Source organism: Pogona vitticeps, chromosome 5 (genome assembly GCF_051106095.1).
Source record: "Pogona vitticeps strain Pit_001003342236 chromosome 5, PviZW2.1, whole genome shotgun sequence".
In the NCBI taxonomy this organism is placed as follows: domain Eukaryota; kingdom Metazoa; phylum Chordata; class Lepidosauria; order Squamata; family Agamidae; genus Pogona; species Pogona vitticeps.
Window position 1 is genome coordinate 158525008 of NC_135787.1, and position 15487 is coordinate 158540494.

Genomic DNA, 15487 nt, shown 5'->3' on the forward strand with positions numbered 1-15487 from the left:
TATAGTCTGTGACCTATCCAGAATTGGTCTAGGTGATGGGCCTCCCTCCAGTATCTCACCAGACCAATTTGCAGCAATTTTAAAATCTAAAGTGGAGGCCATCCATTGGGAGACTTCTTTTTTGGACACAATGGATCGAGCAGAGATGTCCAGCGCTCCATCTTGCCCATTGAGTATTGATTTCTTTCAGCCTGTGATACCAGATATTGTGGACAAAGCCACCACCTCATCCCTTGACCCTTGCCTGGCTGGGCTCATCGAAGCAGTCAGGCCTATAACAACTGAATGGGCCACAGCAATAATTAATGGGTCTTTCCTCAAGGAAACACTCATTAGGCCCATTAGGAAGAAACCAAACTTGGTGGTGGACAATACTGGCAACTACAGGCCCATCGCCAATGTTTCTTTCATTAGCAAAGTGGTGGAGAGGGTGGTGGCCGATCAGCTTCAGGTTCATTTGGATGAAACAAATGCCCTGGATCCATTCCAAACGGGATTCAGGCCACGTTATGGTACAGAAACGGCATTGGTCACCCTGTTGGATGACCTACTGAGGGAGGCCGACAGGGGTAAAATGTCTCTGTTGGTCCTCCTCGATATCTCAGCCGCCTTTGATACCGTCGACCAGGAGGAGGCTCTCCGAGTTGGGAATTGGTGGCCTGGCACTCGCCTGCCTCCGATCCTTCTTTGAGGACTGTCCTCAGAGAGTGCAACTTGGGGAGAGGGTACTGGCCCCATGGAGCTTCAATTGTGGGGTTCCACAGGGGCCGATCATCTCCCCAATGCTTAATATCTATATGAGGCTGCTGGGAGGGCTCATCAGGGGGTGTGGAGCATTGTGCCATCAGTGCACTGATAACACCCAGCTCTAAATCTTCTTTTCTCCAACCACAGTGGATGCCATTCTGTCCCTTCAGCGCTGTTTGGAGACTGTACTGGAATGGATGCAGGAGAATGGGCTGAGGCTGAATCCGGACAAGATGAAGGTCCTGAGGGTGGGTGGCCCCACCATCAGTGGTTTGGGAAACTTCCCCTCATTTGGGGCGTTGACTTTCACTGTGAAGACTGAGGCCCGCAGTTTGCGGATCCATCTGGACCCAGCGCTCACCATGGAAACTCAGGTTGTGTCAGTGGTCCACTCCGCCTATTTCCATCTTTGGCGGATTGCCCAGCTGCATCCCTATATTTTGGGGCACTCACCACTTTGGTACATGTGCTTGTAATCTCGAGATTAGACCACTGTAATGCACTCTACGTAGAGCTATCTTTGAGATTGATGCGGAAGCTTCAGATGGTGCAGAATGCGGCAGCCATACTTCTTAGTGGGGTGAGAAAACATCATCATATCTCTCCCACTCTGGCCGCTTTGCATTGGGTGCTCGTTCATTTCCGCATCGATTTCAAAGTTTTAATGATTATGTATAAAGCCTTAAACGGTTTAGGGCCTCGATATCTAGTGGAACACCTCCTCCCACCTAAATCTACCCGTATCACTCGATCTAGTCAGGAGGTGCAACTGAGGAGCCTAACACCGAGGGAGGCCCAGAAGGAAAAAACAAGAAACCGGGCCTTCTCGGCAGTGGCTCCTCGTCTTTGGAATAACCTCCCTACAGAAATCCATATGGCCCCCTTGCTGGGTATTTTTAAAAGTCAATTGAAAACCTGGCTGTTTAGGCAGGCCTTCCCTCCAGGCACTACTTGATTTATTTTTTCTCTTTCTTTTCCATTTTGAATAATTGCTTATTGTTGTTGTAAATGACTGTTACTTTTAAATTGTTTTATTTACTTGCTGTCAGCCGCCCAGAGTAGTCTATGGCTAGATGGGCGGTGTATAAGTATAATAAATAAATAAATTTATTATTGTCTCTGGAACAACTTGCCTCCAGAGATTCGCGCGGCTCCCTCGCTGGGTATCTTTAAGAATCAACTGAAAATGTGGATGTTTCGGCAGACCTTCCCTCCAGCCAATCCCTGATTTTTTCCTTTTCTTTCTTTATTGTGAATCACTTTGTTTCTTTTCTGTCTTGTTGTAGCTGTTTGTTGTATAATAATTCTCTTTTATATATATATGTATTCATGTATTTTATGATGTAAGCCGCCTAGAGTGGTCGTAACTGACTAGATAGGTGGGATATAGATAGATAGATAGATAGATAGATAGATAGATAGATAGATAGATAGATAGATAGATAGATAGATAGATAGATAGATAGATAGATAGATAGATAGATAGATAGATAGATAGATAGATAGATAGATAGATAGATAGATAGATAGATAGATAGATAGATAGATAGATAGATAGATAGATAGATAGATAGATAGATAGATAGATAGATAGATAGATAGATAGATAGATAGATAGATAGATAGATAGCATGAACCACCCAGAATAGTGCTATGGCACTAGCAGGAGCAGTATATTAAATTTAAATCAGTCAATCAATCAATAACAGTTAAAAGCTGTCTGGATAGCTCAGTAGTTTAGGTATTTGGCTGGGGACCAGAGGTTGAGAGTTCGATTCCCCACTGCACCTCCTACAAGTAGAGCCAGCCTGTGTGCCTTAGGCAAGTTGCACAGTCCCAGGGCACCCCTAAAAGAAGGGACTAGTAAACCTCTTCTGAGTATTGTCTACCTGAAACCCCCCGAATAAGTCAGAATTGGTTTGACAGCACATTACTATTAACAATTTAACGCAATGCAGTTCACCTCAATATAAAAATTAACTACTGTCGCTAAATAAATATTATACAAGAAGGCAACTTTACTCTGTAAAGAGATAGTATGGGTTTATTGCATGTGCAAGTATGTCAATGGGAGTGACTTAGCGATGGCTATTCTAGCTAATAAAGAAATAATAATTATAATGCAAAATTGATTAAAATGTTCCTGCTTTTTAAGCTTTTTATATTTTTCCTATGTTCAGATACAGATTACTTGCCCCCACTCTCTGAAACAAGGAATAATGCTCTTCACCTTTGCCTTCCTGGTATCAATAAGGAACAAATGTGTTACATTTATCAGAAGCACATACCTATTTACATACAAACAAACGTGTTGCTGCAAAACTATGAGTAATATAATATGGTGATTTAATCTATAAAATCTCTCTGGAAAGTTAGACATTGGCTTTATCATAGTCTTAACTGCAAGTATGCATTGTGAGGAGAGAGAAGGAGCTCTAGGGCAAGAAGAAAATGCGGAATGTCATTTAGCCAACAAACTATGACTTTAATTCAATGTGACACTAGCAGAACAAAACAACTGCTAACTTCACAAGAGAGAGCAGATACATGCATTGCGTCTGCATTGTGCAATTGGTTGTGCAATGAAAAACTGCACTCACACCCTCCCCTGTGCCAACTCTAGAAATTCATTTAAACTAATATAACAAGTCTTGCACTAGTACAATAACACCATTTGATTTTGGATGAAAAAAAATAAAGATAAGAACATAAGAGCCTTGTTGGATCAGGCTAATGGACCGTCTAGTCCATCTCCCTGTATCTCACAGTGGCCCCACCAGATGCCTCTGGGAGCACACGAGACAACTTGATACCTGTCTCCTGATACCCATCCCCTGCATCTGGCATTTGGAGGTACCTTCCTTTTAAGCCTGGATACATCCTCATCATGGCTTGTAACTTGCAAAGAACTTTCCCCCCAGAAATCTCTCCAATCCCCTTTCAAAGTCTTGAGGACAATAGCAACAACTCCACTATCACATCTCTCCTTGGGCCTGGTAGTTTAACCCATGATTTCAATGAGTTGAAGAAAGGTATTTTACCAGGTAGTGAGAAACATTTATTAGAAGCCTGATATATTTTTGGTTAAATCTTTCTTCTTCTGATACAGAATTTCCAGAGGTACACATTGAGTAGAAGAAATAATTTCATAATGAAACATTAAGTGAAGTGACAGTTAGAAATCAAGAAAACCTATTCAGGATAGATTTTTAACATGTCACTGTGAACTACTGTATTATTTTCATGTATAATACACCCCCATGTATAAGATACCCCCCACTTTTCTAACCCAGAATTTAAAGTGTAGAAGGAAAGCAGGAATCATTAAAGCGATTCATCAGAGTGATTTATGCTTTCCCCCTCCACTTTCTTCTGAAGAATGTAGAGGGGGAAAGCACAAATCAAAGTGCTTTGATTCCTCCCCCTCCTTTCTTCCATGTATAAGACGACCCAAAAGTTTTAATATAAATATTTTAGAGAAAAGTACTGTATACCTTATATGTGGCAAAATATGGTATCTGATTTCCAGTCTTAATTTTTTATGAAGCTTTTCAAATGAGAAAATTGGGTTTTTGTGCAAATACACCAAGATGACTGAACACCAGAATGAAGGAACATACAAGGATTATCAGGGGACTGAAAACAAAGCCCTATGAGGAAAGAATGAAAGACCTGGGCATGTTTAGCCTTGAGAAAAGAAGACTGAGGGGAGATATGAGAGCATTTTTGAAATACTTAAAAAGTAGTCATACAGAGATGGGATAGGATCTGAAAAAGCTGGCTACATCCACAAAAGCTCATGCCAAATAAGAGTTGCCTTAAAATTGCCAGAAGGTTCTTTCTCATTCCTGCTATGACAGACTAAAATGCCTACCTCCTAGGAAAAAAGAGAGGTTACTTACCTGTAAGCATGGTTCTTCTAGTGGTCCTCAGTGAATTCACACAAATGGGTTGTTCTGCGCCTGCGCAGGATCTTTCAGAAGTTTCTAGAGCTTAAAAAACATTTGACAATGAGACTCTCCCCTCGAGCATATGCTCCACTCTCCAAACGTCCCCTCAGTTCCATCTGTAGTGCACCCTTGTCATGGTAGTATATTAAACAACAACGTGACGGACAGAGAGGAGGACGGGAGGGATGTGTGAATTCACAGAGAACCACTAGAAGAAGCTCTAGAATTGGCGAGGAAATCATCACCTGTGGTGGCTCAATATGTGTAGATTTGGATTTTTTCTTTGATTTAGATGTTTTGATCTTGTCCTTTTTCTTTTTAGCAGGTTCATCAGAATGGGTTCGAAACTTGGGGATAGAGGTCAAGCTTGACTTTGCTGAAATTTCGGTAGTTTCTTTTTGTCTTGTTGGAATTGGTGTTGGGCTCGATAGGGATCGAGCTGGTTCCACATGAGCTGAATCCTTGGACGTTGGAGATGTTAGTGTTTCCATGGCCGGGTGGAGAGATCTTTCCCACAGGTAAAACATTAAACGTTGTAATCTTAATTTTATTGCCAGTTTTGTAAGTTTCATGCATTCAGGGCACGATTGGGTCTGGTGTTCTTCCACAAGGCAGAATAAACATTTATTGTGCCTGTCCATTAGTGGTATTTTATTTGAACAAAGAACGCACCTCAAGTCTCCTGTGGAATCCTTTTCATCCTGGGAAATGGGCTGGGAGTATATGATGAGAGGGATGTTTTTAAAAACAAAATTTTTTTGAAAATTTCTGGCACTACAATGGCTTTACCGGTAGTGACAATCTTCCGAAATTATAGATTTCTTTCTGTCCCAAGATCATCCATGGGCTCCCCACAGGGATTTGGCAGGAGCCTGAGGACAGGTGTGTATGTGTTGTTGGGTTTTTTTCAAAAAATGTCTGAAAAAATGCTGCAGCTGATGCCCTTATATGGCATAGTGGCATGGATTGCAGCAAATATAAATATAAAAGTATAACATTCTTCCCCCTCCCCTATAGAAGAAATGACTGATGCCCAATGAGACCATCCCAAAAACTACAAGAATCACAGAATCATCAAATAATTGAGTTGGAAGAAGCTTATAAGGCCACGGAGCCCAACGTCCTGCTCAGTACAATAATCTAAATCAAAGTATATTTGACAGATGGTTGTCCAATTTTCTCTTAAATGCCTCCAGCATTGGAGAACTCCTCACTTCCTGAGGTAATTGGTTCCATTGTTAAACTGCAGTAGCAGTTAGGAAGCTTCTCCTGATATCCGGCCAAAACCTGGCTTTCTGTAATGTGAACATAACACTTCATGGTTTGCTGGAATGTGGTATGGGAAATTATTTGTCCCAGTAAAATGGAGAAATTTATTCCAGTGGCAAAAATCAATATATCTGGGAGGACATATTTTGTCTCCTTTCTTTTGTTTGCTTTCATGAAAAACTACATTTAAAAAATCAGCTGAAATTTGAGACCAGAGCAAAATTATGCAGGAGACAATGTTGTAAAATGCTTATATTATAGATATAGTTGGATTATAGGTATATGTGTGGATTCTGCAACAAAATGTTACTCCAGGGGACTAAACTATCCTGTACTAATGCATGAAAACTATATATATATATATATATATATATATATATATATATATATATATATATATATATATATATATATATATATATATATATATATATATATATATATATATATATATATGAATGTTTTAAAAATATCTAAACATCATTTCATCACATTTCCTACTCCATCCAAGAAGAAGTACATTTAAAAAGGTGTTTTAGTTTTAGTCTGACTCATAGTTCACATCAAATCTCAGAAGCATCCCTATTTAAGTGCAACCTAATATTTTATATTCAGATTTTATTTCTTTGCAGATTTCAGCAAAATGGGGCCTTCCCAAATAGACATGTGAAAGGTGCAGATAAGTGTAGAACTGTCTTCTCACTGAGCAAGATTCTTGCGCGAAGAGGAAGAAAATGAATTCTGCTCCTAAAAAGGATGAGGAGCAGCAACGTTGGCCCATTGAGCAGCCCATATTAGAAATCAGACTGTGGAACTCATTCTCTCTCTCTCTCTCTCTCTTTCTCTCTCTCTCAAAACATTTGTTTTTGTAACCATTTTGTCAGTGGTGACTGCAGTGTTACAAGTTCAAAGAGCACAGATGGCTTGAATGCAACTGACTTTCCCTCTTAGGGTTCCGTGAATCTAATTTATACTCCAGTGTATCTTCTTGTAGTTATAAATACACCAATAAGCTGAAACATAATTTTGTCTTTTTGCCTGCACTGTATGAATTTTCAGAATATCCTATGGAAAATGCAGCATCCTACCACTGCCAAAGAGGTTTCAGCTGCGTGGGCCTGCTTCTTTCCTTTGTGGGAAGTTGAAAAGACTTTATGTTCCCCGAGGGAAAGAAAGGAAAGCAGCATCAACCACTGCTGCCAAAAAGACTTCTGCTGTATATTCCTGACTTCCTCCTCTTTTGTGTTCTTAAAACATTCCATGCACCCTGATTATATGCAAATGAAAGGGAAGAAATATCCACATTGATTTGTGTACAGCTCTTTAGGAGCCATTAAAGGGTAGGAGGAACTTCTGTTGAAGAAGGAAGAAGGAATAGTTGTGGTTAAAGGTGTATGCTATTCATTTAAAGCAAAACCAGCATCTTTAAGACTAATTGGTTTTTATTTTTCATAAGCTTTCCTGCACACTTCTTTCATTCATCTTCTGGTTTCTCTTTTGGCTAACAGGGCTATCAGCTAGCCATTCTCAACCTTTTTTTAAAAAAAGCACGGCCATAAACACAATATGAAAGAAATATAGGCCAAATCAGGATTGTATAAGTTGCATAATGAACTTATAAGGTGTTGTGTAAAGAATTGTTTCCAGTCTGTGGCCCCCTTCAAATGTGCCAGGACCCCACATTTAAAAATAAAAATCTGCCTTTCAGTAATGACCCAGAGCATTTTAATAGAGTATCCAGCACAGTCTACAAAACTTTCCTTGTGCAAGTACTAAATATCCAGGGCCATTCCCCAAATTACAAATTCTCTAACTCTAAAAGAGTTATCAATGCACTGCAAACTATATAATTACACAGTAGGAGTACATTGTGCCTGTTCTTTGTGATATCCGATCTGGCCACAGTGATACATGCCTTAGTTGAATCCCATTTGGACTACTGCAACCCACTCTATGAAGGACTATCTTTGAAGAATGTTCAGAAGCATCAGCTGGTTTAAAATGTTGACTGGTTCTGGTTACAGGGAGCATGTAATTCTCTTATTACAACAGCTTCACTGGATGCTAGTCTGTTTCTGGGCTCAATTCAAAGTGCAGGTTATTAGCTGTAAACTATACAGCTTGGGTCCAGGCAATTTGAAAGATCTTATCACCTCAAATGAGTCTTCTAGGCTTTTAAGATCTTCTGGGGAGACCCTTTTATTGGTTACATCACATTCCCAGAGATTCTCAGTGGTTGCTCCCAGATTTTGGGATGCACTGCCCCAAGAAGCCAGGTCCTCCCCCCCCCCCCGGTCTTTCCATCGTCAGACAAAGACCTTCCTCTTCAGGCAGGATTTTAATCAGTAAGTTATCTCAAGAATGCTGGCTCTTAACTTACAGGTTTTAAAATGTTTCTCAATTGTTTTTATATTTGGTTGTTTTAATCTTAAAGTATGTATGTTTGTTAAATGTCATATTTATATAGTGTTTTTAAATTTCTTTTTTAATCTGTTATCAGCCACCATGGGTCCCCTAAGAGGAAAAAGAAGCATATACATAAATAATTTAGATCAATAGGTAAATAGGTCGATAGGAGTCCCAGACTCAAGGTGCCATGATGGAAACTGTGACCTCCCCCCATCACAGTCATTTATATGCTATGCAGTCAACGAAGTATGTATTACAAGATAAATAAATGAATTAACTATACCAGAGTAGTGAAGGAAATAAAGACAATGCTGTCATTGGCAAACAGAACTATAGAGACAATGAAGTGTATATCCTGAATTTTCCCAACAAAATACTTTCCTAATAAACTGAATATATGGGGACATGGTTCAATTACTATAAAATTAATGAACATTTTACTTCTATTTCAATTGGTCTGAACCACATGTTATGGGTTCTGAAAATACAGGATAAGCTTCACAGGCTAGTGCTTGTTGTAAAACTTCACTTAATTTACTGAATAATTTATTTATTTTTTTAAATCAAAAACATGCAATGTAAAGAAACAGATGATTGCTTGAATTTTACAAATTTCCAGGAGGGAAAGAAAGTAAAATAACTTGGAATAAACAAAAAAACCAAGTACCTTAATGAAAGATAATTACCTGAAGTTGATGGAAGAAATAAAGAAAGACTAGACTAGATGGGGGAATCTACAATTAACAATGATGGGCAGGATTGCAACAGTTAAAATGAATATCCTACCAAAGTTGATCTTTTTATTTCAAAATATTCCCGTGATTTTAAAACAATCAAAATTTAAAGAACTAGACCAGCTTATTTCTAATTTTGTTTGGCAAGGAAAGAAACCAAGGATAAGATTAAAGGCGCTTCAGGATATGAAACAGAGAGGAGGAATGGGTCTCCCAAACCGGCTGCTTTACTACAGGGCAGCCTCATTAATGTGGATCAGAGACTGGATTTTATTGGAAAACCAAGGACTTTTAAAATTGGAAGGTCATATTTGAAATGGGGGTGACATGCCTTTTGTTGGTATAGCAGAGCAAATGATTTTAAACAATTTAATAATCATATCTTGAGAAAGTCTTTACTATGGTCCTTGACTAAAATTCAAAGACAGGTGTATGTTAAAATACCATGTCGAGTAACACCAGTGGAGGCATTTTCTCTTCTGAACTTCGGAGAAAACAAGAAAATCTTAAGATATAGAGAAGTACTAAAATCAGATGGGACATTGAAAAACAAAGATGAATTAGCAGTGCACAGATTTGATATGGACTGGTGGTCATATTCCCAATTCATTTCAAGATGTGGCAACAAGTTTTTTATGTGGATAATACTCCCTTTAACAGAATCCTCCTGGATACCAAAGATACACATATTAAAGCCTTATATAATTTTTTATTAGATTTTGATATCTAGGAGGAGGTGGTTAAGGAATGCATCATAAGGTGGACACAGAATATTGGGCACAATATAAGCTTGGATCAGTGCGACCAAATATGGAAAACCAATAAAAAATTACCAAGTCAGTAGCATTTAAAGAAAAAAATATATAATGTTCTACAGATGTGTGTGTGTGTGTAAACAAAAAGAAGGTTCTTTCTATCACATATGGTGGTTATGCGGGAAACACCAAAAATATTGTTAAAGGGTTGAAATGATTTTGCAAGAGATTTTAGAGATTCCGATAACTGTAACCCCTGAATTCTTCCTTTTAAACATAATTCCAAAATCAATAGAACCAATGAAAAAATATTTAGCCATTCATATCTTGACAGCTGCAGGAATTCTCTTTGCTAAACACAGACTGCTGCCTTGTTGTAGCAAAGGGGCTTGAGTAATTCAGATAAACTATGGGCTATGTCGTACAGGGACACCCAAGATGGACAGATCATAATGGAGAGTTCTGACTAACCGCGATCCACCTGGAGCAGGAACTGGCAAGCCACTCCAGTATCTTTGCCAAGAAAACTCCATGGACAGAAACAAAAGGCTAAAATATATGACGCAGGAAGATGAGCCCCTCAGGTCGGAAGGCATCTAACATGCTACTGAGGAAGAGCAGAGGACAAGTACAAGTAGCTTCAGAGCTAATGAAGTGGTTGGGCCAAAGCCGAAAGGATGCTCAGCTGCAGACGTGACTGGAAGTGAAAGGAAAGCCCGATGCTGCAAAGAAAAATAATGCATAGGAACCTGGAATGTAAGATCTATGAATCTTAGTAAGCTGAATGTGGTCAGAAAGGAGATGGCAAAAATAAACATTGACATCCTGGGTGTCAGTGAACTAAAATGGACGGGAATGGGCGGATTCAGTTCAGACGATTACCATATCTACTATTGTGCGCAAGAATCCCATAGAAGAAATGGAGTAGCCCTCATAGCGAACAAAAGAGTGGGAAAAGCTGTACTGGGATACAATCTCAAAAATAATAAAATGATTTCAATACGAATCTAAGGCATCACAGTCATCCAAGTTTATGCACCAACCACCAATGCTCAAGAGGCTGAAATTGACCAATTCTATGAAGACTTACAACACCTTCTAGAACTGACACCAAAGAAAGATGTTCTTCTCATTATAGAGGACTGGAATGCTAAAGTAGGGAGCCAAGAGATAAAAGGAACAACAGGTAAGTCTGGCCTTGGAGTTCAACATGAAGCAGGTCAAAGGCTAATAGAGTTTTGTCAAGAGAACAAGCTAGTCATCACAAACACAACAACACATGAGGTGACTCTACACATGGACATCACCATGTGGGCAATACCGAAATCAGTTTGATTATATTCTCTGCAGCCAAAGATGGAGAAGCTCTATACAGTCAGCAAAAACAAGACCTGGAGCTGATTGTGGCTCTGATCATCAGCTTCTCATAGAACAATTCAAGCTTAAACTGAAGAAAATAGGAGAAACCACTGGGCTAGTCAGGCATAATCTAAACCAAATCCCTTATGAATGCACAGTGGAAGTGAAGAACAGATTTAAGGAACTCGATTTGGTGGACAGAGTGCCTGAAGAGCTATGGAAGGAGGCTCGTAACATTGTACAGGAGGCAGCAACAAAAAACATCCCAAAGAAAAGGAAATGCAAGTAGGCGAAGTGGCTGTCCAACAAGGCCTTACAAATAGCAGAGAAGAGAAGGGAAACCAAATGCAAGGGAGATAGGGAAAATGACAGAAAATGGAATGCAGACTTCCAAAGAATAGCAAGGAGAGACAAGAGGACCTTCTTAAATGAACAGTGCAAAGAAATAGAGGAAAATGATAGAAAGGGTAAAACCAGAGATCTTTTCAAGAAAACTGAAGATATTAAAGGAACATTTTGTGCAATGATGGACATGATAAAGGACAAAAATGGGAGGGACCTAACAGAAGCAGAAGACATCAAGAAGAGGTGGCAAGAATACACAGAGGAATTATACCAGAAAGATCTGGATGTCCTGGACAACCCAGATAGTGTGGTTGCTGACCTTGAGCCAGACATCCTGGAGAGTGATGTCAAGTGGGCCTTAGAAAGCATGGCTAAAAACAAGGGTAGTGGAGGTGATGGCATTCCAGTCAAACTATTTAAAATCTTAAAAGATGACACTGTTAAGGTGCTATACTCAATATGCCAGCAAGTTCGGAAAACTCAGCAGTGGCCAGAGGATTGGAAAAGATTAGTCTACATCCCAATCTCAAAGAAGGGCAGTGCCAAAGAATGCTCCAACTACTGTACAATTGCACTCATTTAACACGCTAGCAGGGTTATGCTCAAAATCCTACAAGGTAGGCTTCAGCAGTATGTGGACCAAGAACTCCCAAAAGTACAAGCTGGATATTGAAGGGGCAGAGGAGCTAAAGATCAAATTGCTAACATGTGCTGGATTAGGGAGAAAGCCAGAGAGTTCCAGAAAAACATCTACTTCTGTTTCATTGACTACACAAAAGCCTTTGACTGTGTGGACCACAGCAAACTATGGCACGTTCTTAAAGAAATGAGAGTGCCTGACCACATTATCTATCTCCTGAGAAATCTATATGTGGGACAGGAAGCAACAGTTAGAACTGGATATGGAACAACTGATTGGTTCAAAATTGGGAAAGGAGTACGACAAGGCCGTATATTGTCTCACTGCTTATTTAACTTATATGCAAAATACATCATGTGAAAGGCCGGACTGGATGAATCCCAAACTGAAATTAAGATAGCAGGAAGAAATATCAACAACCTCAGATATGCAGATGATATCACTCTGATGGCAGAAAGTGAGGAAGCATTAAGGAACCTCTTAATGAGAGTGAAAGAGGAGAGCACAAAAATGGTCTGAAGCTCAACATAAAAAAAAAACAAGATCATGGCCACTGGTCCCATCACCTCCTGGAGGATATGGAGGCAGTGACAGATTTTACTTTCTTCGGCTCCATGATCACTGCAGATGGTGACAGCAGCCACTAAATTAAAAGACACCTGCTTCTTGGGAGGAAAGTGATGACAAACCTAGACAGCATGTTAAAAAGCAGAGACTTCACCTTGCCGAAAAAAAATCTATGGTTTTTTCCAGTAGCAATGTATGTAAGTGAGAGTTGGACCATAAAGGAGGCTGACTGCTGAAGAATTGATTGTTTTGAATTGTGGTGCTGGAGAAGACTCTTGAGAGTCCCTGGATTGCAAAGAGAACAAATCCATTTGTTTTGAAGGAAATCAAGCCTGAGTGCTCACTAGAAGGACAGATCCTGAAGCTGAGGCTCCAATACTTAGGCCATCTCATGAGATGAGAAGACTCCCTGGAAAAGATGCTGATGTTAGGAAAGTGTGAAGGCAGGAGGAGAAAGGGACGACAGAGGATGAGATGGTTGGACAGTGTCATAGAAGCGATCAACATGAATTTGACACAACTCTGGGAGGCAGTGGAAGACAGGAGGGCCTGGCGTGCTCTGGTCCATGGGATCACGAAGAGTCGGACACGACTAAATGACTAAACAACAACAACAATAGGAAATAAACAATTTTGAATGCCATCGTTTTGACAATGTTTATCTTTATGGTAGATTTCTCAAGTTATACATTTTTATAGCATGATAAGTTTCCCATGCTCTACTTTTTATTTAGCTCTGCATTTTTCTTTTGATGGCATGAAAGGCTATGAGAGCACTTTCTTTTAAAGCAAGAAAAACTGTTTCCATTCATTTCATTAAGACAAATTTCCTGGATAGCTGATTCCTAAGTGGTATGATTCATGAGTTGGAGAAAGCTTTTCAGATTATGCTGTACTGAATAAATGAAAAGATCACTCACTTTATTCAGTGGAAGAATATGGGCTTAGAAAGCAGGTTCACTGTGACAAAATATACTTATTCATCCCAGTCTCAAAATGTATGCATTCCTGATTGGAAATATTCTTGGTACTCTTAAAGCAATTCTGCCTTAGTATGGCTAAATAAAATTAATGTCTGTAGTTTTAATAGTATTTCAAAACTCCGGACTGCCTTTGTAGTTTACTATATATAAATTGATGCTAAACTAATATTAGCTGAAATGCAGTAGTATATCAAAACTAGAGTATCAGTGGTAAATTGATGAGTCAGTTCCCCCATCTTCTTTCTTTATTTGTAAAGTTTATAGTAATTTTGCTAAATTGTATACTGGATAAAACTGACCAAAATAAAATCATCTGTAATCTTATGTTAACAAGTCAGTAACAGATAGAAAGATGAGATTTGCGGTGGATGCCAGAAGGTAAGGAAAGAGTATCTGAAGACCCACACAATTAATTGAAATGACTTTTTATTGAAATTGTATATGCATTTTAATCTTACAATTTTAATACAAGTCCTACTGCTCAAATTAAAATTATGGGCACATAAAATATAAATAAAATATTAAAATTATTAGACTATTTTTACTAGAAGCAGGCTAGTTCAGTAGTATTACCTCAGTCATTTATTAGATCTTCTTTTGCACCTGTGGTAAGGCATAAATCACATGCACATAAGTGCTGTATTGATTGCATTTCTCCACGTTCACAGAAAATTTGTCCTATACAGTGGTGCCTCGCAGAACGAGTGCCTCGTAGAAACAGTGCCCGTATAGGCGGGAAATCGCTGCGCCCCAGCCCCTTTCGGCTGTTCCGACGGCCATTTTGGACCCACCGGACAGCTGATCGCAGCCATTTTCGCGCCCTCGTTCTGCGAGGGGAGGGCGTGAAAATGGCTGCCGGCATCGCTGTACGGTAAGTAAACGTGCAGATTGAAATGCATTAAACATAGTTTAATGCGTTTCAATGGCTTTTTTACTTCCGTATAGCGATGTTTCACACAGCGAGGGTTAATCCGGAACGGATTAACCTCGCTGTGCGAGGCACCACTGTATCTAAGTAGCCCCATTTTACTTGATTATTCTCGAATATTCTCCTAATTTGCTTCTATTAAGTGACTTCCAGATGGTTCAGACAGAATCTTACCCTGATGGTGGACATACATCAGCATTTATTTGCTTGGCAAGGTGAATTTGTTTTTGCTCTTCATGTAGAGAGATTTTGGACATTAAAAATACCAACTGCAATAACTTTAGGCATACATTATTATACTTGTATAATCCAATGCTGTATTTTTAAATAAGGATAAACAATAAATCTTACACAATAGCAAAGTGATGGCCACAAACAATCTCATATCAAATAATCTGAAACATTCTGGATTAATTTTTAAAGGCTTGTAAAAGCAGAAATAAAGCAGAAAATATGGATAGTCACTTTAAAAGTATAGTACTATTTATTCTGGAAAAAATCTAAGAAAATATATATATAGCTGTTTCAGAAATGTATCATGGATTGTAAGCATTTACATATAAATCTCAGCTTTCATCAAATCTGGGGCATTTTATAATATCTTATGTGCAAGACACAATTCCTAGGAAATATCCATTTTGCATTTTAACTGAACTAAATCACCACTAAATGATTATAATAAAAAGACTATAATGACAGATTTGTCATAATACATAAATGCTCTTGGCAGAGGTTTTTAGATCTTTTCTACAGTCAGAAAAACCCAGAAAATACATTTGAAACATTGTTAATTTACTTTTT

General features: G+C 39.0%; 1 protein-coding gene across 9 annotated transcripts in view; it reads right to left on the reverse strand.

Annotated features, from left to right (window-relative positions):
- ANKS1B (ankyrin repeat and sterile alpha motif domain containing 1B) overlaps positions 1 to 15487 on the reverse strand; it is a 456219-nt gene that overhangs the window by 325896 nt on the left and 114836 nt on the right. For 5 of the 9 annotated variants that reach the window (XM_073000244.2, XM_073000237.2, XM_073000236.2 and 2 more), the window contains one exon: positions 4650 to 4739. The exons of the other annotated variants lie outside the window; for them this stretch is intronic. In XM_073000244.2, coding sequence (XP_072856345.2) covers positions 4650 to 4739 — 90 coding nt within the window. The remainder of the gene's footprint in view (positions 1 to 4649; positions 4740 to 15487) is intronic. 9 annotated transcript variants of the gene reach the window in all.